At 37.9% G+C, this 27,693-nt stretch overlaps 1 protein-coding gene across 1 annotated transcript in view; it reads left to right on the forward strand.

Annotated features, from left to right (window-relative positions):
- The window catches only part of afg1lb (AFG1 like ATPase b), a 117,055-nt gene that overhangs the window by 43,576 nt on the left and 45,786 nt on the right, over positions 1-27,693 (forward strand). The window contains exons 6-7 of the mRNA XM_061885668.1: positions 7,734-7,833; positions 18,528-18,586. Of these exons, the coding sequence (XP_061741652.1) occupies positions 7,734-7,833; positions 18,528-18,586 (159 nt within the window). The remainder of the gene's footprint in view (positions 1-7,733; positions 7,834-18,527; positions 18,587-27,693) is intronic.

The raw sequence follows: 27,693 nt of genomic DNA on the forward strand, positions 1-27,693 counted from the left end.
TTTGATCAAAAACTCCCTAAAACAGCCCACTACCTATAATATAGGTTTTTTAAACATAAGATCATTGTCTCCTAAAACGTTGTTAGTTAATGATATTATCAGAGACAACAATCTTAACGTCATCGGTCTCAGCGAAACCTGGCTTAAACCAAACGACTTTTTTGCGCTAAATGAGGCATGTCCTCCTAACTTTACACATGCGCATATTGCCCGTCCACTCAAAAGGGGTGGGGGGGTTGCACTAATATACAACGAAAACTTTAACCTTAGTCCTAACATAAATAATAAATATAAATCGTTTGAGGTGCTTACTATGAGGTCTGTCACACCGCTGCCTCTACACCTGGCTGTTATCTACCGCCCCCCAGGGCCCTATTCGGACTTTATTAATGAATTCTCAGAGTTCCTTGCTGATCTAGTGACACACGCCGATAATATAATCATAATGGGGGACTTTAATATCCATATGAATACCCCATCGGACCCACCGTGCGTAGCGCTCCAGACTGTAATTGATAGCTGTGGTCTCACACAAATAATAAATGAACCCACGCATCGCAACGGTAATACGATAGACCTAGTGCTTGTCAGGGGCATCACCGTTTCCAAAGTTACGATACTCCCGTATACTAAAGTATTGTCTGATCATTACCTTATAAAATTCGAGGTTCAGACGCATGTTCGTCAAACTAATAATAATAATAACTGCTATAGCAGCCGCAACATTAATACAGCCACAACGACAACTCTTGCTGACCTACTGCCCTCGGTAATGGCACCATTCCCAAAGTATGTGGGCTCTATTGATAACCTCACTAACAACTTTAACGACGCCCTGCGCGAAACCATTGATAACATAGCACCGCTAAAGTTAAAAAAGGCTCCAAAAAAGCGCACCCCGTGGTTTACAGAAGAAACTAGAGCTCAGAAATTATTATGTAGAAAGCTGGAACGCAAATGGCGCACGACTAAACTTGAGGTGCACCATCAAGCATGGAGTGATGGTTTAATAACTTATAAACGCATGCTTACCTTAGCTAAAGCTAAATATTACTCAAATCTCATCCACCGTAATAAAAACGATCCTAAATTTTTGTTTAGTACGGTAGCATCGCTAACCCAACAAGGGACTCCTTCCAGTAGCTCAACCCACTCAGCTGATGACTTTATGCAATTCTTTAGTAAGAAAATTGAAGTCATTAGAAAGGAGATTAAAGACAATGCGTCCCAGCTACAACGGGGTTCTATTAACACTGACACGATTGTATATACGGCGGATACTACCCTCCAAAATACTTTCTCTCGTTTTGAGGAAATAACATTAGAGGAATTGTTACAACGTGTAAATGGAATAAAACAGACAACATGTTTACTTGACCCTCTTCCTGGGAAACTGATCAAGGAGCTCTTTGTATTATTAGGTCCATCAGTGCTAAATATTATAAACTTATCACTCTCCTCGGGCACTGTTCCCCTAGCATTCAAAAAAGCGGTTATTCATCCTCTTCTTAAAAGACCTAACCTCGATCTTGACCTCATGGTAAATTACCGACCGGTGTCTCACCTTCCCTTTATTTCAAAAATCCTCGAAAAAATTGTTGCGGAGCAGTTAAATGAACACTTAGCGTCTAACAATCTATGTGAAACCTTTCAATCCGGTTTCAGGGCAAATCACTCCACGGAGACAGCCCTCGCAAAAATGACTAATGATCTATTGCTAACGATGGATTCTGATGCGTCATCTATGTTGCTGCTCCTCGATCTTAGCGCTGCTTTCGATACCGTCGATCATAACATTTTATTAGAACGTATCAAAACACGAATTGGTATGTCAGACTTAGCCCTGTCTTGGTTTAACTCTTATCTTACTGATAGGATGCAGTGTGTCTCCCATAACAATGTGACCTCGGACTACGTTAAGGTAACGTGTGGAGTTCCCCAGGGTTCGGTCCTTGGCCCTGCACTCTTCAGCATCTACATGCTGCCGCTAGGTGACATCATACGCAAATACGGTATTAGCTTTCACTGTTATGCTGATGACACCCAACTCTACATGCCCCTAAAGCTGACCAACACGCCGGATTGTAGTCAGCTGGAGGCATGTCTTAATGAAATTAAACAATGGATGTCCGCTAACTTTTTGCAACTCAACGCCAAAAAAACGGAAATGCTGATTATCGGTCCTGCTAGACACCGAACTCTATTTAATAATACAACTCTAACATTTGACAACCAAACAATTAAACAAGGCGACACGGTAAAGAATCTGGGTGTTATCTTCGACCCAACTCTCTCCTTTGAGGCACATATTAAAAGCGTTACTAAAACGGCCTTCTTTCATCTCCGTAATATCGCTAAAATTCGCTCAATTCTGTCCACTAAAGACGCTGAGATCATTATCCATGCGTTTGTTACGTCTCGCCTCGACTACTGTAACGTATTATTTTCGGGTCTCCCCATGTCTAGCATTAAAAGATTACAGTTGGTACAAAATGCGGCTGCTAGACTTTTGACAAGAACAAGAAAGTTTGATCACATTACGCCTGTACTGGCTCACCTGCACTGGCTTCCTGTGCACTTAAGATGTGACTTTAAGGTTTTACTACTTACGTATAAAATACTACACGGTCTAGCTCCATCTTATCTTGCCGATTGTATTGTACCATATGTCCCGGCAAGAAATCTGCGTTCAAAGGACTCCGGCTTATTAGTGATTCCCAAAGCCCAAAAAAAGTCTGCGGGCTATAGAGCATTTTCCGTTCGGGCTCCAGTACTCTGGAATGCCCTCCCGGTAACAGTTCGCGATGCCACCTCAGTAGAAGCATTTAAGTCTCACCTTAAAACTCATTTGTATACTCTAGCCTTTAAATAGACTCCCTTTTTAGACCAGTTGATCTGCCGTTTCTTTTCTTTTTCTTCTATGTCCCACTCTCCCGTGTGGAGGGGGTCCGGTCCGATCCGGTGGCCATGTACTGCTCGCCTGTGTATCGGCTGGGGACATCTCTGCGCTGCTGATCCGCCTACGCTTGGGATGGTTTCCTGCTGGCTCCGCTGTGAACGGGACTCTCGCTGCTGTGTTGGATCCGCTTTGGACTGGACTCTCGCGACTGTGTTGTATCCATTGTGGATTGAACTTTCAGTATCATGTTAGATCCGCTCGACATCCATTGCTTTCCTCCTCTCTAAGGTTCTCATAGTCATCATTGTCACCGACGTCCCACTGGGTCATTATTGTCACCAATGTCCCACTGGGTGTGAGTTTTCCTACCGAGGATGTCGTGGTGGTTTGTGCAGCCCTTTGAGACACTAGTGATTTAGGGCTATATAAGTAAACATTGATTGATTGATATATATATATATATATATATATATATATATATATAGATGCTGCTTTGATTGTTGCACATTATTGCCCTTCATGTTTGTGCCGTAGAGGTGAAAAATAGAGATGTGAGGATTAAGAGAGAAAGTGAGAGCTCTGCATTGCTGATTGAAAGGTCAGAGCACTTCGCGTAATAGCCAGCGGCTCGCAGGCGGCCTTGTTTCAGGGTCGTCATCAACCTTTGCGTACTGCGGAAAGGATGCGAATGAAAAAGGCAACAGATAATTAAATGGTGTTTTGTGGTGAAGTAGTGTTGAGTTGAGTTTGAGTTTATTTCGAAAATGCAAGCATACATCATGATACACCACAATTTCCAGTTTCTCTTTTCAATATGTTCAAAAAGGAGTAGGGAGAAGCAGAGCTTATTTAATCCTACCCCTTTTCTTTTACATAACAGTTGCTAAAACTTTTGTTCACTTCTTGTTCTCAATTTATTCACAATATATTCCATAAGTAATCACAATAAAAATAGTTAAATAAACAGTACTCGGTGGAGTAAGTTATATTTCATATGGTACAATGAGGAAGATTATATAGACCAGAGGTCTCAGACACGCGGGCCGCCATTGGCCCGCGACACCTTATTTTGCGGCCCCCACCTAATATGAAAGTTTAATGTTAGTGCGGCCCGCGAGTTTGATATGAATGGCGCTTGACAGCGTTGTGTTACTTGGGTTCAAAATGGCTCTTTCAACGTTCTGGGTTGCCTACCCCTGCGTTAGTGGAAAATCGGCAAGTGAGTGAAAGCGACAGAGACATGCCATGGAGACGAGGGTTTTCTTACGTACCCGGCTGCAGTCACACTGCGACACCTGTCCGTCATTAATAACAGTCCCCGATAACCTGGACCAAATCAAAACATTTTTTTTTTTTTTTTTATTGTTTAATTTGCATTGCCTCACACGATGAACACTACATGTATTATATGACGCCGGATAACACTCCGGAAGCCGTCACTTTTTTGCGCTCGCTATCCCGGTACTTTCCCGGCTATTATCCGCCGACCGCCGTGTTGCTGTAGAGAGGAAAAGCGGAACGACAAACATTGTGGAAATAACATTATTCTCCATGCGTCGGTTAAATACAAATATATTCCACAACCCCAAACATCTCTTTTTCAAAGCCTTGCAGTAAAGAGAAAGGTTCGTGATGAACAAAGACAATTCCAGGAAAAGTGGGAGATACAATATTTCTCACAGGGGCACCCCGACGTGCCTTTTTTGCATAGAGAAAGTTGCGGTGCATAAGGGATACAATTTGAAATTTCATTATACAACTAGACATGCTGAGGAGTATGCAAAAATATTTTTAGGAAATCTTTTCATGCTGCCCAGCTTCACCCAGACTCTGCATCCAGTGGCCCCCAGGTAAATTGAGTTTGAGATCCCTGATCTAGACAATTCACGGATGGATGAAATTAATTCAGAATGTTTATCATGGTTTTTCTTCTTTGTACTTTGTAAACGCTTTAAGCTGGAAGAGAGTCTTGAAGTGGATCATATTAGTACATTGTTTGATTGCTTTATTTAATCCATTCCATAATTTAATTCCACTATTCCATATACTGAATGTCTTAAGTGTTGTACATGCATACAAATGTTTTAAATTACAAGATTATATTCCTCCTCTTTTGTTGAGAAGAATTGTTGTATATTCTTGGGTAGCAGGTTATGGTTTGCTTTGTGTATAATTAGTCAATAGAGATTGAATATTTTTGGTCCTAGTATTGATCCCTGAGGTACACCACATGATATATTTAGCGTTGTAGATGTGTTTTCGCCTAGCTTCACGTATTGATTCCTGTTCATTAAATACTTCTTATCCAGTTTAAGACTAACCCTCTGATGCCATATCGTTCTAGTTTTTTGGTTAAAATATTGTGATTAATTGTGTCAAATGCTTTAGTTGGATCCATTAACACTGCTGTCGCACATTTTTTACTATCTGTTGCATTGTTAATTTCTTCTGTAATTTCAATTAAAGTAATCGAAGTTGAAACATTAACTCTGTATCCATATCAGTTATTTTCGAGTATTCTATTTTTGTTTGTGAAACTCTCTAATCTGTTATTGAACAGTTTTTCAATGATTTTAGAAAATTGTGGAAGTAAAAAAAACGGTTTATAATTTGTAAATTGGTGTTTGTCTCCAGTCTTATAAATTGGTGCAACTTTAGCTATTTTAATTTTGTTTGGAAATGTACCTCTTCCCATATCAATGTACCTGTTCCCATATCAATTCCGTTACAATCCTTTGAAGTCTTAGATTTGCATTTTTTCACGATTGTATCTATTCCCTCCTGTGTCACATTATTGAGGAACATGCAGTTGGGATTTTGCTCTATGGTATCATTATAGTTCTCAATTGAAACTGGGTCTGGAATCCTTTTTTTCCAATTTTGGTCCAATATTTACAAAGTAATTATTGAAACTTTCAACTACTTCCTTTATGTTGTCATTATTTTTGTTTCCGTCTAAGACGTATTGGGGGTAATCCCTCTTAGTGCCATTTTTAATAATGCTACAAAGGATGACCCATTTTGCTCTCATATTATTTTTGTTCCTGTCCAATAAATCACTGTAATATTATTTTCTACATGATCATAGTATGTTTGTTAACTTGGTTTTATACTTTTTGTACTTATTTTCTGCCTCTGTAGTTCTTTGTGCTGTAAATTTTCTATATAGTGTATTCTTCTTATTACAAGCATTTTTTAATCTTTTTGTCATCCATGGTTGATTATTCTTTCTCTGCTTTCCACTGAGTTGTTTCCGTGGACAATGTTTTTCATAAAGTATTATGAACTTGTTTAAGAAATGTTCAAATGCTTCATCAACACCTTTTTCATTCTACACATTGTCCCAATGTTGCTTTTCTAGCTCAATTTTGAAAGCAATCATCCTCTTCTCTGTGCAAAGTCTTCGAAATGTCCTTTTGTCTTCCATGTTCTTCTTGTAGTTTCCATCATATGTTGTGAAAACTGTCAGATTATCACTAACCTCGGTTATAATTAGACCACTTGTAGTGTTATTATCAAAATCATTGGTAAAAAATATTATCAATAAGCGTGGCACATTGTCCTGTGATTCTGCTTGGCTTTGTGATTTTAGGATTTAAACTGATGCTGTACATTGTATCAATGAAGTCATTAATTGACTTTTGCTCGTTAGGTTTCAATAAATCAATATTAAAGTCTCCGCATAAGAAAATTAGTTTTTTACCATTGTCCATGTAAGTTGCCTTGATCCATTCTTCAAATGTTTCTATACTTATACAACTGATGAATATGTTTTTGCCATTTTCCAGACATATTTCAATGGTTATACATTTTAAGATATTATCTATAGCAAATGACATGTTTTTTTAACCACTTTGTAGTTAATTTTCTTCATCCCATACACAGCTACTCCTCCTCCATTTTTGTTGGTTCTGTTGATGTAGTTTAGTTCATATCCTTCCAGATCAAAATATATTCCTTTTTTTATCATCAATCCATGTTTCTGTGACAGCGATCACTTTGAAGGGTTTGTTGATGTGTTTCAAAAAGTTCTTAATGTTGTTGTAATTTGCATACAAGCTTCTGCTTTTAAAATTAATAATTGACTATTTGTTATCACATTTAATGTTGCTATTATATTGATCATCTGTATAAGAATAATTATTACTGATGTGGGACAAAACATTTGTAACTGGGTATCATTTTCCACATCTTGGTTTTTGTGATCTTTGTTGCAGAAGTTTTTTAGTTTCATATTTTATTGTTCAACAATCTTTGATCTTGTTTCAATAATTTTTTATCAGTGTAGGTGGATGCACTCTCGAATCTAGGTCTTCTTGTTTAGTCGTCCCTTGGAACATAGAAGTGTTGATGTTGAATTTAGGTGTTGGTTTTCTGTCAGAGTCCATTATAGATAAGCCTTAGATTTGAATTTTTAGTGTGGCATTTATGACACACACACACTCACACACACACACACACACACACACACACACACACACACACACACACACACACACACACACACACACACACACACACACACACAAAAAAAAAAATACTGTAGGTTTCTTTCATGATACTTTTTGCAGGCTTCTTGTTTGCCAGCATGCGGTCCCTACTACAACTTTCATAACTACTTGCAGCCATTTCAAGTGCATGTGCAGCTTTACTGTAAGTGTGTGTGGCCGTGACCACTCAAAAGGAGTGAATGATCACACCTGAAAGTGTTGATAGCTTGGTTTGAATCTATTCATCCTGCACAAATGCAGAACATACGAAAAGGAGCATTACATCCTGTCATTAACTCATGATGTCCTCTTCTTTTCTTTTTTTTTTGCTCTCTTTACACTAGGTGACCGATATCGCAGATGCCGTTATCCTAAAGCAGCTTTTTGAAGCGTTATTTCGGACCGGAGTGGTGGTCGTGGCGACCTCCAACAGACCCCCTGATGGTGAGTATCTGCACCATCATATTTATAAAGTTCAAGGCCTACTGAAACCCACTACTACCGACCACGCAGTCTGATAGTTTATATATCAATGATGAAATCTTAACATTGCAACACATGCCAATACGGCCGGTTTAGTTTACTAAACTACAATTTTAAATTTCCCGCGGAGTTCCATGTTGAAAGCGTCGGATGATGACGCGTGCGCATGACATCTCAGGTTGTAGCAGACATATTAGCCCAGCACCACTTACGGCTAAAAGTCGTCTCTTTTCATCGCATAATTACACAGTAATTTGGACATCTGTGTTGCTGAATCTTTTGCAATTTGTTCAATTAATAATGGAGACTATAAATAAGAATGCTGTTGGTGGAAAGCGGTGGATTGCAGCTGTCTTTAGCACCGAGACACAGCCGGTGTTTCTTTGTTGTGAAGCTTTAACACAGAGCGATCAAGCGAACATGTTTCTCTACGTCAACCAGCAAGTTTTTGGATGGAAAACTTGTGGTATTAAGTCAGCTCTTACCGGAGACTTCAGTGGATTATGGGACGTCCCCCTGTAGCTGTCAAAAAAGGCATCTGTGATCTTGGCTCCTCCATTGGCTTCTCTCTAAGACACTGGGGTTCACCGCAGCCATCCGACTTTCAGATATGACTTAAGAATCTCACTAAAACACTATTAAAACAATAAGCAGATAAGGGATTTTCCAGAATTATCCTAGTAAATGTGTCTAATTACATCTGAAATGTTACCACTGCTGCCGCCCGAAAACGTCGCTTTTTTTTAATTTATTGCCTCACTCTAACGTTCCTCATCCACAAATCTTTCATCCTCGCTCAAATTAATGAGAAAATTGTCGCTTTTTCGGTCTGAATAGCTTTTGCTGCTGGAGGCTCACATTATATACAATGTGATGATGTGAAGAGCCCTACAACCCGTGACGTCACGCGCACATTGTCTGCTACTTCCGGTAAAGGCAAGGCTTTTTTATTAACGACCGAAAGTTGCGAACTTTATCGTCGATGTTTTCTACTAAATCCTTTCAGCAAAAAAATATGGCAATATCGCGAAATGATCAAGTATGACACATAGAATGGACCTGCTATCCCTGTTTAAATAAGAACATCTCATTTCAGTAGGCCTTTAACTTAAAGTCCCAATGACTGTGGTGAAATCTGTACTCTGCATTTGACCCATCCTCATGTTCACCCCCTGGGAGGTGATGGGAGCAGTGAGCAGCAGCGTGCGCCACGCTCGGAAATCACTTGGTGATTTAGTTGAACCCTTTACAGCAGGTGGTGTCAAACGTACGTATCAGACCCGCGAACAGGCCTAAGCCGGCCCGCAAAATAGGTTTGCTTAGTATAAAAATGAACTGCAATTTTTTATTTTGATGCCCCTAAAAGAGTGGCAGCACATCACAGTAGCTCCTTTGATTTTCTTCATTTTACTTGATTTTTGGTATTATTCTCAACTTTTCTTGCTTTTTTTTGTCACGTATCTTATTTTTAGCACGATTTCCCCTGTGGATCAATAAAGTTTGTCTAAGTCTTTGTCTAATGAAAGAAACTACTGTTGTAAATGTGTCCACTGGATGTCGCAATAGCAATTCAAGTTTAACCCACGTCACACATGACAGTGTTTAATGATGAGGTGTCAGCTGGATTTAAGCGCCCTCTGGATTGGCTCCCGCTTCTCCAGCTGTGGCTTGCGGCAGACAAATGCTGTAGCGGCACACAATACCTTCTTTTACTGTAAAGTATCCACTCAACAGATAAAATAACAAAACGGCTTACCATGAATTGATTAATGTGGACCCCAACTTAAAAAAGTTGAAAAACTTATTCGGGTGTTACCATTTAGTGGTCAATTGTACAGAATATCTACTGTACTGCGTAATCTAATAAAAAAAAGTTTCTATCAATCAATCAATTAACGGCAAGATGCAAAGACTTAAATCAACATGACCATCATCTGTGGAGTAGGACACCGGATGAAAATTAGCTATTGTGCTAACTCTGGCATATTTACATTGTTGCTCTATGTTGATGAATATGCATTGTCCTAATTCAAATGAAAAAAAAATTGGAAAAAAAAAGTAGATGGAATTCCGTGCAGCGCTCACAATTTATTTTACAGCTCAATGCGCACCCAGAACTCCATTGTAAAATGTTTGTTTCTACATTGGCTATCATTTATAACTGACAGAAGGAATGATGTCATTTAGGACATATTTTTTTCAAATGACTTCACGAGCATTTGCACTGTAGGCCTTGACTTTGTTGATTATTTTGGGTCTCTCTGTTTATTTGAACTATGTGGTAGTTATCATTAATAACTGTTGGGAGGAACAATAAAATTAGCTTTTTATTTTTAAATGATTGCGTGCTGTAGGCTTTTTCTTTGTGGATAATGTTGTGTCCTTCTATCCATTTCTATTATGCAATGTTTTAGTTACCATTAATAACTGGTGGGAGGAACAATCACATACCATTTTTTCGGACTTTAAGTCGCAGTTTTTTTCATAGTTTGGCCGGGGGTGCGACTTATACTCAGGAGCGACTTATGTGTGAAATTATTGACACAATGCCGTAAAATATCAAATAATATTATTTAGCTCATTCACGTAAGAGACTAGACGTATAAGATTTCATGGGATTTATCAATTAGGAGTGACAGATTGTTTGGTAGACGTATAGCATGTTCTATATGTTATAGTTATTTGAATGACTCTTAGCATAATATGTTACGTTAACATACCAGGCACCTTCTCAGTTGGTTATTTATGCGTCATATAATGTACACTTATTCAGCCTGTTGTTCACTATTCTTTATTTTAAATTGCCTTTCAATTGTGTATTTTTGGTGTTGTGTTTTATCAAGTATATTTCCCCCAAAAATGCGACTTATACTCCAGTGCGACTTATATATGTTCTTTTCCTTCTTTATTATGCATTTTCGGCCGGTGCGACTTATACTCTGAAAAATACGGTACTTTTTTTTTGTTTTTTTTATGAGTGTGTGAGCAGGCGTGCTGTAGGCTTTCACTTTGTAGAGTATTTTGAGTCTTACTATTTATTTTTATTTTACAATGGTATGGGAGGGGTGCTTGTGCTGTCCCTGGAAAAAAATGTAAGTTTTGATCTGCTGACGACTTAACAGTTGTGTCTAACTAATCAAATCTCCACTTTTAGGATTCATTTCACAAGTTTGAGTTGGTGAGCTTTTACTATGCATGGGGATGCATAGTAAAAGCCTGGTGCTTTTACTATGCATTCTAAACCGCATACTCCAAAAAAAATTTTTTCTTGGGGGACTGTTGCTGTCTAAAAGCATTGAGTGGAGGCAAAAGAGCACATTAGCTGAATGGTTGTCATATAGACAAAGACTCGCATCTCTGATATTTACAAGCTATTAACAACAAAGCGTCCAAACGGTGCAAACTTAATAGAGAGCCTACTTGGTATTAATTGCACGGTTAATGGAATACTGACGGCCGACAGAGAAAACTGGACATGAAAGGCATACATTTGCTGTCTTTATTGATGTGGAGATGCCACAATAAAAAGGCCCACTGTGTTTGGTGTTAGGTTCCAGTAAGAGCACATAAAGAAGATTTTTCCGTTTTTGTTTTTATATACTAATGGAGACTCATACAAGTAAGAATGGCTGGAGGTTTAAATGGTGTCTTTGGTGTGGAAAACCCATCAGTGCACTGCCTCTCATTGGCCATTTGCATTAAAGGTCTCAAGCTGCTTTTTTGATTGAGGTTGGAAGTGGTTTGTTTTATTCACGGGGATTGTGCTGGTGTAACCTTTTAAACGTTCCATTGCTTGGCTAGCAGTCATCCTGTGAAGGGGTGTCAAACCCAATCACACAGAGGAACAACATTCAAAGCACACTGTATAGAAACAGGATGTACAGTCAAGGTAAACTTTTGACCAAAACATAATGTCATGGCTATCTTGAGTTTCCAATCATTTCTACAACTAGTAAATGGAGCACATACTTGTTGGTCAGAAAAGCATTCGTGAAGTTTGGTACGTTTATGAATTTATTATGGGTCTACTGAAAATGTGACCAAATCTTCTGGGTCAAAAGTATACATACAGCAATGCTGATATTTGGTTTCATGTCCCTTGGCAAGTTTCTGGTGGAATTTTTGACCACTGCTCTTGACAAAATTGGTGCAGTTCAGCTAAACGTGTTGGTTTTCTGACATGGACTTGTTTCTTTAGCATTGTCCACACCTTTAAGTCAGGACTTTGGGAAGGCCATTTTAAAACTTTCATTCTAGCCTGATTTAGCCATTCCTTTACCACTTTTGACGCGTGCTTGGGGTAATTGTCCTGTTGGAACACCCAACTGCGCCCAAGACCTAACCTGATGATTTAAGTTGTCCTGAAGAATTTGGAGGTAATCCTCCTTTTTAATTGTCCCATTTACTCTCTGTAAAGCACCAGTTCCATTGGCAGCAAAACAGGCCCAGAGCATTATACTACCACCACCACCTAGCTTGACGGTAGGATTGATGTTCCTGGGATTAAAAGCCTCACATTTTATCCTCCCAACACATTGCTGGGTATTGTGGCCAAACAGCTACATTTTTGTTTCATCTGACATCACATGGACAAAGATAAGACCTTCTGGAAGAAAGTTCAGCCGATTTGGTCACATTTTCAGTAGATCCATAATAAATTCATAAAAGAACAAAACTTCATGAATGTTTTTTGTAACAAACAAGTATGTGCTCCTATCAATCTACGACAAAAAAATAAGAGTTGTAGAAACTATTGGAAACTCAAGACAGCCATGACATTATGTTCTTTACAAGTGTATATAAACTTTTGACCACAACTGTATGTACCACATGTGCATGAGTTTTTTAAATTACTCTATCCATGTCCATGTATTTTTTTAACACTGGTGTAGAAGAGAATGTGAAGTAAATTATATTTATGTAGTGCATTTTCTGCAGTGACTCAAAGCGCTTTCAATTGACAAACCCGTTATCTACATTTAAGCTACATTTCTTGCCCAAGGACACAATGACAGTGACTTGGATGGCGGAAGCTGAATTCAAACTAGTAACCCTCAAGTTTCTGGTTAGCTGCTGTATCATCTGAGCTACACCACCCTAAGTGATATAAAAAAAATATCTGTCTTAATATTTGTCCCTTTTTGCTTGTTGGCCTCTATTTTCCGACAGTCTTGAGAGTCCATAAATTACCTCCTAATTTTAACTACACAGGAGACACTCTGGGGGCCTTGTACACACACATTGATGGCCTATATGTATATTTATTATTTATTTTTACATTTATTTATTAAATTTTTATTATTTTTAAAATGTAATTATTTATTTGTGTGTGGCGTTGCGCGGGTTTGGCTTCCTTTTGGGTGGGGTCCGTGCCCGTGTGGACCAACCTTGCGCTGTGGGGTCTGTGTTGGTGACTTGACGTGGTGGCGGCGTGGCCCCCTTATCTGGTTGAGCTGCTGTGTCTCTGTTGTTTGGGCGGTAGTGTGTTTGTACGGGTTTGGATTGGAGGAGTGGGGTCTTTTGGTGGGGGAGGTGTTAATGTCTGTTGTTTGCATGTTGGCGTTTGGGCTGACTGGCGGGCTGGTGCTGGCTGGTCTCCGTGATCCTGTTGGCGAGTGGTTGCCGGTCGCAGTTTTTTCGATCGCTTTGATTTGATCGAGTGGTGCTGGCTGTCTGGGGGTATTGCAGCTGCTGTTTCTGCTGCCGTTTTTTTTTGGGGTGTGTGCGCCCGTGGCTGCTGGGTCTGGTGCAGGGTGGGTGGCTGATTTTGTGACTGGTGGCAGTGCGTGCACGTGGTTGTTGTCGGGGCTGACGAACTTGCCGGCTTCGTATTCGTTCATTGTCGTGTTGGTTGGCTAGTTGGGTGTGGGCCTGGGATGCCCTTGCGCTCTGCCGCGCCGCCCTTCATGCCCGGTGTCATGCCGTCGTCTGGGGCGGGCTTGTCGGGAGCTGTCCCTGGGTGACGGGGGTGCGCGGACCTGTGGGGCTTGCGGGAAGAGATCAGCTGTTTCTCAGTGGGCAGTGAGTGCTGTGGCTTGATCCCTGTCCCGCCGGTCCGTGTATAGATTTGTTGTTGTATATATATATGAGTGTGTGTGTGAATGGGGATGAAAGGATGTAGGTTTGTAAATGTGTGTATGTACAAACCCCGTTTCTATATGAGTTGGGAAATTGTGTTAGATGTAAATATAAACAGAATACAATGATTTGCAAATCATTTTCAACCCATATTCAGTTGAATGCACTACAAAGACAAGATATTTGATGTTCAAACTCATAAACTTTAGTTTTTTTTGCAAATAATAAATAACTTCGAATTTCATGGCTGCAACACGTGCCAAAGTAGTTGGGAAAGGGCATGTAACCACTGTGTTACATCACCTTTTCTTTTAACAATACTCAATAGAAGTTTGGGAACTGAGGAAACTAATTGTTGAAGCTTTGAAAGTGGAATTCTTTCCCATTCTTGTTTTATTTAGAGCTTTAGTCGTTCAACAGTCCGCTGTCGTATTTTACGCTTCATAATACGCCACACATTTTCGACGGGAGACAGAACTGGACTGCAGGCGGGCCAGGAAAGTACCCGCACTCTTTTTTTTACAAAGCCACGCTGTTGTAATACATGCTGAATGTGGCTTGGCATTGTCTTGCTGAAATAAGCAGGGGCGTCCATGAAAAGAAGGCGCCTAGATGGCAGGATATGTTGCTCCAAAACCTGTATGTACCTTTCAGCATTAATGGTGCCTTCACAGATGTGTAAGTTACCCATGCCTTGGGCACTAATGCACCTCCATACCATCACAGATGCTGGCTTTTGAACTTTGCGTCGATAACAGTCTGGATGGTTCGCTTCCCCTTTGGTCCGGATGACACAATGTCGAATATTTTCCCCAAAAATTTGAAATGTGGACTCGTCAGACCGCAGAACATTTTTCCAATTAGCATCAGTCCATCTTAGATGATCTGGGGCCCAGAGAAGCCGGCAGCGTTTCTGGATGTTGCTTTGGATAGTAGAGCTTTAACTTGCACTTACAGATGTAGCGACGAACTGTATTTAGTGACAGTGGTTTTCTGAAGTGTTCCTGAGTCCATGTGGCGATATCCTTTAGAGATTGATGTCGGTTTTTGATACAGTGCCGTTTGAGGGATCCAAGGTCACGGTCATTCAATGTTGGTTTCCGGCCATGCCGCTTACGTGGATTGATTTCTCCAGATTGTCTGAACCTTTTGATGATATTATGGACCGTAGATGTTGAAATCCCTAAATTTCTTGCAATTGCACTTTGAGAAACGTTCTTAAACTATTTGACTATTTGCTCACGCAGTTGTGGACAAAGGGGTGTACCTCGCCCCATCTTTTCTTGTGAAAGACTGAGCATTTTTTGGGATGCTGTTTTTATACCCAATCATGGCACCCACCAATTAGCCTGCACACCTGTGGGATGTTCCAAATAAGTGTTTGATGAGCATTCCTTGACTTTATCAGTATTTATTGCCACCTTTCCCAACTTCTTTTGTCACGTGTTGCTGGCATCAAATATGTTGTCTTTGAAGCATATTCAACTGAATATGGGTTGAAAATGATTTGCAAATCATTGCATTCTGTTTCTATTTACATCTAACACAATTTCCCAACTCATATGGGAACAGGGTTTTTATGTATGTTTTTGTGTGTGCATGTATGGGTATAAATATGTGTGTGTTTATAAATGTGTATATGTATGTATGTATGTACTGTATGTGTATATATGTATATGTATATGTCTGTCTGTCTGTGTTGGCCCTGCAATGAGGTGGCGACTTGTCCAGGGTGTACGCCGCCTACCGCCCGAATGCAGCTGAGATAGGCTCCAGCGACCCCCCTCGACCCCAAAAGGGACAAGTGGTGGGAAATGGATATATATATATATATATATACTGTATATATATATATACTGTATATATTTATATAAATCAAATGTGCATGTATATATATGTATGTATATGTGTATACCGTATTTCCTTGAATAGCCGCCGGGGCGCTAATTAATTTAAAACCTCTTCTCACACCTGCGATTATTCAAAGCATTCGGTAAAAGTAAGCAGGCACTAATAATTTTAAAACCTCTTCTCATCTCTGCGCTTACCAATGGCATGCAGTAAAAAATTTAGTGTGATAAAAACATTTTTTTATAAATAATTCTTCTGCGGCTGCGGCCCGGTGGTTGGGGACCACTGCTCTACAACATGTCATCGCGCCCACCTTTACACCATGCTATCTGCGTGCTGGCCGGACGCATGTATTTCGCTGCTTTTCATACGAGATTGCAATGCATACTTGATCAACAGCCATACCTTTTACACTGATGGTTGTGATATAAACAACTTTAACACTCTTACTAATACGCGCCACACTCTGTGAACCCACACCAAACACATTTCTGGAGAACATCGGCTCTGTAAGACATTATAAACGCAACATAAGAATTACCCAGAATGCCATGCATCCATGATACTTGGCTATATTATACAAGCGGTAGCGGTAGAAAATGGATGGATGGATGTGTGTGTATGTATATATATATATATATATATATATATATATATATATATATATATATATATATATATATATATATATATATATATATATATATATATATATATATATATATATATATATATATATATATAGGCTTCACGGTGGCAGAGGGGTTAGTGCGTCTGCCGCACAATACGAAGGTCCTGCAGTCCTGGGTTCAAATCCAGGCTCGGGATCTTTCTGTGTGGAGTTTGCATGTTCTCCCCGTGAATGCGTGGGTTCCCTCCGGGTACTCCGGCTTCCTCCCACTTCCAAAGACATGCACCTGGGGATAGGTTGATTGGCAACACTAAATTGGCCCTAGTGTGTGAATGTGAGTGTGAATGTTGTCTGTCTATCTGTGTTGGCCCTGCGATGAGGTGGCGACTTGTCCAGGGTGTACCCCGCCTTCCGCCCGATTGTAGCTGAGATAGGCGCCAGCGCCCCCCGCGACCCCGGAAGGGAATAAGCGGTAGAAAATGGATGGATGGATGGATATATATATATATATATATATATACACACACACACATTTTATTTTATTTTATTTTTTTTATATTATTTTATTTTTTAACTGTGTAGCTTGCTACAATTCTCTGGGGATAGCTTTCCCTGTTGTTTAGCCACATTTAATCAAGAGTAATTTCTACATTTTCTAAGTAGTTTGCCCACCACTTATTTACAGTTTCAATGGAAAAATAAGCATACTATAGATAATCTCGGCAAAACTGGTGTAAAGTCACAAACGCATCATTTGTTAAATAACCATTATTGAAATACAACGATCTGGGCATTTCCAAACAGTTAAAATTTTGTACAAAAAAAACTATCACCTGCCACTCAAGAATGTACACCATTTTTTTTTTCAACAAGAGGAGAAATACAACCTTAGAGAAAAATCTAATTGAAAACATCTGTATGCCCATACAACACTTAAAACTTGTAGCATATCAGTATGTGGATTGAAATTGTGGAACCGATTAACCAAAGAAATCAAACAAAGCACCAATATGATTCAGTTTAAGAGACCGTTCAAACTACAAGTATTCACAAAGTACACAGAGCAAGAAATATGATGAACATTTTGAATCATTTTTTTCTTTTTTTTAAAGAGACAAAGATTATTTACCGTATTTTTCGGACTATAAATCGAGGTTCTCTTCATAGTTTGGCCGTGGGTGTGACTTATACTCCGGAGTGACTTATAGTGGGAAAAATACGGTATGTATTTAATATTTGTATGTTTACTATGGTATATTGTTTTTTTTTATTATTTATCTGTTTACTGTTCTGTTACAGAGAACAAGGACTATGGATAAAATTGCTATGGTATGGAAAGGGGTAGGATTAAATAAGCTCTTCTTCTTCCTACTCCTTTTCGTGCTGTAATGAAACAACTGGGAATGTGTGATGCATTACATTGTATCGTATGCATGTTGGAAATAAACTGAAACTGAACTGAACTGAACATAGGTTTTAGCTTATTTTTCTACATTAAAAGGTAAGAAAGTCACCAAGTAATTTTTCCAAACTCTCCAATGCGTCTTTCCAGTGCAGTCCAGCGGAGTATGGAAGCGGCTAATAGAGATCCTGGTCCTATTGTATCGAACCAAAGCCCAAACATCAACAACAACCAGTTGCATTGCATTTGCAGCTGGAGGGCTTAAGCCTCATCTTGTTTGCGTGTGCGCTCCGGCACATTTTGCACGTCTTTGTCCGGGGGGGTGGGTTGTGTGTGAATCCCGACCTGTTTTATCTGTCTATCAGGGAAGCTACTTCAGATGTAATTTGTTTCAGCCGAGCTAATTGAAACCGCCATTCAACAAGCCGCTGTGGATATTGTCCGCCCTGAAAAGGCGACGGTCCTTTCTCTCGCCACCATTGTTTGGGAATGTAATGAATTTTATGTCGGCGGCGCTCTGCCGGTAGAGAAATCCATTTTTCTCCGCCCCGGTCCCGAGCTCTTTTGTCGAAGCTCGCCAACCTCATCCTTCAGTTCATCAATAGCCACTTTATGTGCCAATCTGTGGCCAGGGAATGACATTATTAGGAGGCTAAACAGCACCTCTAATACGGCCCTCCCCTCCTCTTTCAGATCTCTACAAAAACGGACTTCAGAGGGACACCTTTTTACCTTTCATCGCAGCGCTGAAGGTAGAAACAAAGTCACATCCCTCTTGTGTTGCTAACATATTCCTGTATTTACGACACTTTTTTTTTTTTTTTTGCAAGTTGCTCTTTAGTAGTTTGATGTTCTCTGCTTGCTGATGCCTCTCACGGTGTCGCAAAGCTTGTCTTTGATCATAGAAAGAAGCGAAAGTAAAGATAGGCAGTGGGTAAAAAAGGGTAATATAAACCTTGGTGCACCCGCTGAGTCACAAACCCAGACTGTTTACATTTCAAAAGTTAAAAAAAAAAAGGGAAGGGGGGGGCGGGCGTCTGCAAAGATGCGGCCCGTTTTGCATCCGGAGCGAAAAAACTGCTTTGCAATTGTAATTAGCTGGCGCCATTATCCCACCTTGCATCCCAGATGAACGTTGATGTGTTTGGAGTGATCCTGATAGTTGCATGATAATCTGTTTTGATTAATTTTGCAACAGCTGTGGGCGGAATTCTTACACCTTTTGCTGGCATTCAGTCCAAACAGTTTTCACCTATTAGGGCTTTAATGATAGTCTGATTTGTGCTGTTACAGGTTAAAATAGTATGCAAACATTATTTGGTTTGGTTTTGAGTTGAGTTGAGTTTGAGTTTATTTGGAACTAGAGCTGAGCAATATGACCTTTTATGAATATCTCAACATTTTTAGGCCATGTCACGATACAAGATATACATCTCGATATTTTGCCATAGCCTTGAATTAACAATTGATGCATATAATCACACCAGTATGATGATTCTATCAATGGAAGTCAAATTGTCTCACATCAACTTATATATATATATATATACATATCAATAATGGATGGATGGATTATACATAGGCATATATTAATAAATATACCAATACAAATTTTATAGACAAATAAATGAGTAATTTGTATAAATAAACACATATTTGTACATTTATTTTTATCATTAAATAAAATGTATAAATATAAAAATGTGGCATACAAATAAATCAAGAATTTGTATAAATAAACGTGTATTTGTAAATATATTTTTGAGATTTGAATATAAATATGTCTGAATTTGTATTCGTATAGAATTTGCATATGTGGATCGCTTTTTTGCTTTTGTGTCGATGAGACGTTCCTCCCACAAACCAGATGCACAAATAAATGTGACCTACACACTCCCCTGTACAACCAGCAGAGGGCTCTACAGCCATAACGGTCTGGGTCACGGAGCATAATATGCATTATGTGCAGAATGCCCGGCGTTCTCTGCACAAAAACAATCCATGTCTTTACAGAGAGTACGCACAATGGGCCTGAACTAGCTAACATTAGCGTTGTATTAGCTAATGCTATTTTATCCAGTTAATCTGAAAGGCTATTGTATCAATGCCGTTTAATGATCTTGTCCCGATGTAGACACTGATCTGTTATCAGGCATCAGTGCCCTCTGCTGGTTGTTCAGGGGAGTGTGTAGGTCACATTTATTTGTGTATCTGGTTTGTGGGAGGAATGCCTCATCGACACAAAAGCAAAAAGGCGATCCACATATGCAAATTCAATACATACACAAATACAAAATCCGGCATATTTATATTCAAATCTTAAAAATATATTTACAAATACATGTTTGTTTATACAAATTTTTGATTTATTTGTATATCACATTTGTATTTGTATATTTATGAATAGGGACGACGTGGCGCAGTGGGGGAGTGGCCGTGCGCAACCCGAGGGTCCCTGGTTCAATTCCCACCTAGTACCAACCTCGTCACGTCCGTTGTGTCCTGAGCAAGACACTTCACCCTTGCTCTTGATGGGTGCTGGTTAGCGCCTTGCATGGCAGCTCCCTCCATCAGTGTATGAATGTGTGTCTGAATGGGTAAATGTGGAAGTAGTGTCAAAGCGCTTCGAGTACCTTGAAGGTAGAAAAGAGCTATACAAGTACAACCCATTTATCATTAATATATGCATATGTATTAATATCATATTGATGTATTTAAATTGATGTGAGACAATTCTACTTCCATAGTAGTGTCAAAGCGCTTTGAGTACCTTGAAGGCAGAAAAGAGCTATACAAGTACAACCCATTTATCATTAATATATGCATATGTATTAATATCATATTGATGTATTTAAGTTGATGTGAGACAATTCTACTTCCATATCTTTGTGTCTACACTAAACATTCCCGTTCATACTGTATTAATATATGCTAATTTGAAACTTTCATGCAGAGGGGTAAAATCACAACTAAGTCAATTTAGGAAATCTGTATTTATTAAACAGTTATTAAGCAGTGGCCCAAACATTCATGTAATTTCAAAACAGAAAGTACAAGATTGTGAGGGGCATTTTAAAACAAGCTATGAGTGCACTTTCGTGCATGATGTCACTAAGATGACGTATCAAAACAACACTAAATTAAAGTGCACTTTTTGTACAGAATGCCACTACAATACCTTTGTGCACGATGTCACACAAGACATTTCAAAAACTTTTAAATAAAAAATTGCTGCATATTAGGAAATCAAATAGTGTATGTCCTTCGCTATGTGGAAGGTTACTGCGGACATTATGTCCTATTTTTGACTATTTGTGCCATACTGTGTTGATGTAGAAATGAAAGACGTCAGGCTCAATTGGGTCTGTGCTGGTTGCTCCGGCATTTTTTTAGATGTGGCACCAGCCGTAGATGTTGACATGCGGAGTTTCAAGCACTTTTCATTCTTTAGTGGGTGACTTTTTAAATGATGCTACAAATTAGTAGTGCTGCTACTTTTTGTAGCAACGCTTTTGCTGCATACTTGACATATTACAGTTGTCTGTTCAACATCACCGCCAGAAGATGGACCCCATACGTTTTTTCTTGGGAATTAATTATTTTTTCCTCTATTTGTTAACAGTTTGGCACCTTCTTTCTATCGTGTTACCACTCTCACCGCTCCGCTTGCACCACTTATCACAGCTAACTTTACCCATGCTGCCACCTCTGCTCCGCGAGGGCATATGACGTTGCACGCGTGACGGTATGTGACGTATGAAACAAGGTGCTTTTTTCATGTCTCTGTGAGAAGGACAGACAAGAAAGAGTGAGATACGCATGTAGTGTAATGCTCGCAGCTAAAAGCAACTGCGTGAGAACGTATACTCGAATACCCATCCATCTTACTTCATCCTCCTTCCGGAAATTCGTGTCCTTTATGATTTCAATGTGTGAAAAGACACAAAAAGTGCTTTAACGATAAACTTTGATCGTCCAATTTTCTGATTTTCTCTCCACTTTAGAGTTAATTTTTATACACATAATGGCGTTTATATTTTTTTAAATGACAATGGATAACTAATTAGAAAGTAGATAAAAGATCATGTTAAAAAGGCAGAAAAAGTTCAAAAAAGATTAAATGAAAAATACTGTTGCACAGTTTAGTTGTCCATTTTCCTATTTGTTCTCCATTTTATTAGTGTATTTAAAATTTGAAATAAATTTGAAATAGCTATGGAGGAAGAATAAACCCTTTAAATTAGTTTAAAAATGTAAGAGAAGTGTTTAAAAAAAGATTATTGATCCACCTAAAAATAAAAGAAACATCCATTTTGTCAACATGCAACACATTTGTTTGTTCACTTCCTGTGTTCAATTTGTAACTCAAACAAAACTCAAACAAATTGAATAAATAAATAATAAAGTTCTCATCTATAAGTATTTAAGTTGTGATTCACACAATGAAATAAACAGATTATTACATTTTTCAATCATTTCATTCCATTCAAAAATGGCATTCAACATACTGATACACTAAAGGTTGTAAGTGTTGTACGTGCGTACAATTTTTTTTTTTAAAGTTACATTTTTCCCTAAGGTTGTTGTATAATTTAACAAATGCACTAAATCATTAAATTTCAATATTTTTGATTCCATAAATAAAGGGTTAGAATTCTCTTTATTTTCAACAGTACGTTTTTTTCTAACTGACCTTTTTTGTAACACGGTTCATGAATGAAGAGTACCTTGGTAGTTATTTCCCCATATTTCTACACAAAAACTCCGATATGGTAGCGAACTGCAAAGAATATGGAGTGATTTTTTATCCAAAGCATAGTTTTGCTTCATTCTTTATTGATGTATGTCTTATACCTTATGTTGTATGTTTTTTATTTGATTTCCAGTTCATTTTTATCATCTATTATTACATCAATAATTGTACTTTATTTTACCCTTTCTATGTTCACTACATCTGTTCGTATTCTTTATTTGTATTTGACTTTAAAACAATGTTTCCGTCCTTCATACTTTCTCCGAAGCTGTTTGGAATCTGCCTCATTTGAGACGTTTTTGTCATTGTCAGCGGATATCTCCATTTAGGGTAGAGATTTACCCAAAGAGCTTTGAACGAGTCCAGCATTGCAGTCCGACGTTGTAGTCAATAAGGTCCTTCTTTTTTCCATGTTCTTGTTGTGGGGCAGACTTGCTCGTACATGCACATGCATCCTCCGCTGTTGCCTTTTTTTAAATACAAAATAGTGTATAGTTGTAACTTACATCTGTCAGTAGACTCGATATAGAATTTCTAAAAACTACAACATGGATGACGAAGAGAAGACGCTGTAAAATGGAGCCACGTAAGTCACCTGAAAAGAGTTTGTAAAACAAAATCTATTGAAAATTTTGACCGAAAAACCACCATTGCATGTTATGTCGAAACATAATAAAGGGGTGCCTTGAGGAATGCCCCAGTTATGTAAATTCCCAAATTTATACCCCAGTGTTTGTTTGCCACAGCAAGGTTATAATGTCAATGCAAGGATTTGCCAATGTGTGTACAGTGGTCCAAGTTTAGGAATTTGCTGCTAAAAGTTTGTCTCCCAGAGCTGCCAGTTGAATTTGAGACACTTATGATTTAGAGCTAATAATCATTGGTTGATTGATGGATTGATATTATGGGTGTCAAAATTCTTAATTGATTAAAAGAACTTCAAAAAATTTATTTAAAACGTTATATATATATATGTATATATATATATATATATATATATATATATATATATATATATATATATATATATATATATATATATATATGTATATATATATATATATATATATATATATATATATATATATATATATATATATATATATATATATATATATATGTATATATGTATATATATTTATATTTATGTATATATATACAATATATATATATATATTTATGTATATATATGTTTATGTATATATATTTATGTATATATATGTATATATATATTTATTTATGTGTATATATATGTATATATATATATTTATGTATGGATATATGTATAAATATATATATATTTATGTTTATATATATTTATGTATATATATATTTATGTTTATATATATTTATGTATATATATATATATATATGTATATATATATTTATGTATATATATGTATGTATATACATATTTATGTATATATATGTATATATAGAGTTATGTATATATATATATATTTATGTATATATATGTATGTATATACATTTATGTATATATATGTATATATATTTATGTATATGTATATATATATGTATGTATATATATATATATATATATATATATATTTATGTGTATGTATGTATATATATTTATGTATATATATTTATGTATATGTTATATATATATTTATGTATATATACATACATATATACACATATAAAAAATATATATACATATACACACACATACTGTATATACATCTACACACATTTATATATATTTACGTATATATATGTATGTGTACATACATAAATATGTATGTACATATATTTATGTATATATACACACATACACATTTATAAAAAATATATACACTTATATACACACATTAATATACATCTACACATATTTATGTATATATATATGTATGCATATATATGTGTATATATGTCTTCATATATATGTGTATGTATGTATGCATATATATGTATGTACATATATATACACATATATACATACATACATTTATGTATATACATATATACATACATTATGTATGTATATGTGTATATATGTATGTATGTATATATATGTGTATGCATATGTGTATATATGTATTTATATTTGTATATAATAATGTATGTATACATGTGTATATACACATATGTGTATGTATGTATATGTATTCATATATATATATATACATATATATATATATATATATACACATATCTATATGTATATATATACACATACATCTATATGTGTATATATACGATTTATACACATACATTTATATGTGTATATACTTTATATACATATATATATATATATTTAAGTATATACACATATAAATGTATGTGTATAAATATATTTACACATACATATCGCACTCGTCTTTTATTTATTTTTGGTTTAAGTGTTAGATACTTTTATACCTACACGCTGCCTCCTGCATATTGTGATCACGACAAACCATGTTCCCGACATCTACAAAGCAATCAGCTACATGTTGCCACCTACTAAAATGGAAGAGTATTACGTATTACACGGTTATGCTGCCGACCTCTAGACAGCACAGACACTCAATAACGGCACAATTGCGGACTAAAATTACTAGTTTGCAAAAAATATTTTTAACCCAATTAGGTGAAATTACATAATCTCCCACGGCACACCAGACTCTATCTCACAGTACTCTAGTGTGCCGCGGCACAGTGGTTGGAAAAACACTGATGTAGACCACAAGGAAGTGTTTTACATTTAGAAAAAAATACTAATATAATGGCTCCTTCAATGTGCCCTATAATCCGGTGCATTTTATATTTGAATAAAGATCATCTGGAAAATATGGTAGTTATTTACTCAAATACTTATTGATATTATGGGGGATGACCGCCAAATTCATTTTCATGAGCAAAAAAACTACTAGAGAACTTGTTATTGAAATGAGGGTCATCTGAGTCCTTTAGCCAAATGAAGTGTTGTAATGTTGCATCTCCAGAAGTCCACACCCAGCAGCACCCTCACGCTCTTTAATCCACCCTCATCAAGGTCCTGAATGCCTGTTGTCTCCCTCTGCCCCGCACTACCTCCTCGCTTTCAGCCGTCCATGTTTTCTTTTGTCAGGCCATCTGTTTTTTTCAGAGGGGTCGGGGGTAGGGGCTCTTTTTTCGTCGCGTTCACCAAGGTCCCCTCTATAGCGATCCGCCGCGGAAAGTTAAAGCGTGTTTTTTTCCACGGGGGTCACGCCGCTAACTAGCTGACCCTTAATGGATTGAATTAATGCTTGCAGGGGTGCGGGCCCTCCTCCCCGGTGCATGTCGCCGTCGAGCCTGAATAGGGTGAATGATGGTGTTAAAAGTTTTTTAAAGATAGCCTGTGACATTTCCACCCGGTCACCTGGCCTGAAGAGGACGAGGTTAATCCACCCCTTCTGTCCGCTTCGGTTGATGTCTTTATTTAACTATTGACTCCTGATTAGATAGAACCCTCTTTGCGGTTTGCTCTGCAACCCAAATCTCTACTTTTTAGTTTTGACTATATCATTTGAGTGTGGCTGCACATAGGGCTGGGCGATATGGCCTTTTTTTTTAATATCTCGATATTTTGAGGCCATATCGCGATATACGATATATATTACGATATTTTGTCTTGGCCTTGAATGAACACTTGATGCATATAATCACAGTAGTATGATGATTCTATGTGTCTACATTAAAACATTCTTCTTCATACTGCATTCATATATCCTACTTTTAAACTTTCATGCAGAGAGGGAAATCACAACTAAGTCAATTGACTAAAAGTGTATTTATTAAAGTTATTCAGCAATGGCACAAACATTCATGTCATTTCCAAAACAGAAAGTGCAAGATTGTCAAGAGACATTTTAAGTGTCAAATAAAAATGAGCTGCATAATAGGAAATCAAATAGTATTTGTCCTTCACTATGTGGTAGGTTCTTATGGTTATTAAATTATCTTCATTCTCTAGCGAGTGACTTTTCAAATGATGCTACATATAGGATAGGATAGGTCTTTATTGTCATTGCACAAGTACAACGAAACTTTGTTTTCAGCACAAACCTGTTCAAGATTATACAAACAAACAGTGTACAGGGTTACAGAACAAAAACGTTGATGGGTCGCCATAAGGCGCCCCGTAAAAGATGGGAAAAAGGTAAACGCTGGGGAAGGATGAGTAAAAAAATACAATCCAGACTGGGCTCCTAAGGGGGCCCAGTCTGCAGTGGGAAAAAACCTCCATAGCTAAGCACATATACATATTACAACATGCATCTCGAGATATCTAGCAACAGAGGGAAGGTAGTTCAAGGTAATGGTGGTAGGCCGCAGCTCTCAGGCGGTGACCATCCATTCATCACCCCTATGGGATTTGCGTCGAGGGCGTTGGGTTGGTGGGGGGGTTTGTACGTGTGGCGTGTATTTTTGTGGATGTGTGTGTGTGTGTAAGCCTGTAGTGTGTCTCTGTTCCGCGGCATTGATGTATTGCAGTCGCTAGTCCAAAGTAAACAACAGGTGTGTGTCCATGAGAGACAAGAAGGGAGTTTGTTGTGTCTTCGCTGCGCTGTCCTTCAGGAGAGTCTCAATCCAGGGAAACAATCCAAGTTAGAATGATTTTTTTATGCGGGTGAAAATAAAATATGCTTTTCACTCTAAATTGTCTATGACTGGTCCTCAAAACTGCGAGGTAGACAGTCCGATGTAATCCACAGTTCTTCCCGCATCCTCCAATCATTTGTGGCAGCTTTGGGGTACTTTGAAGACTGCCAGCAACTTTCAATTTGTCGACAAACCAGAGCAACGCTTACGCCAATCAGCAGATGTCCTGTTGTCATGATTCCGAGTAGGTGGATATCTTCACGTCCTCGACAAAAAAGGGTCGCCAGGCACACGGCCCTCCTTCTTCTCTCAAGAGTCCGTCGTGTGTCCAGCAACAACCGCTTCGTCACGACAGCAGGTTCCCCCAAACCCAAAATCTTGTCAATTTTTGTTGAGGCCAGTTAAATAGTTGCAATGTTTAGATTTGGAGAGCAGTGCAAAAAGAGGCAACAAGAAAGTTAAGACAAGACAAAACAAAGAAGCAAGCAGGAGACATAAGGGAGAGGAAAGGGAAGCGTCCACCCTCGATGAGTGCCA

Source organism: Nerophis ophidion, linkage group LG24 (assembly GCF_033978795.1).
Source record: "Nerophis ophidion isolate RoL-2023_Sa linkage group LG24, RoL_Noph_v1.0, whole genome shotgun sequence".
Taxonomy (NCBI): domain Eukaryota; kingdom Metazoa; phylum Chordata; class Actinopteri; order Syngnathiformes; family Syngnathidae; genus Nerophis; species Nerophis ophidion.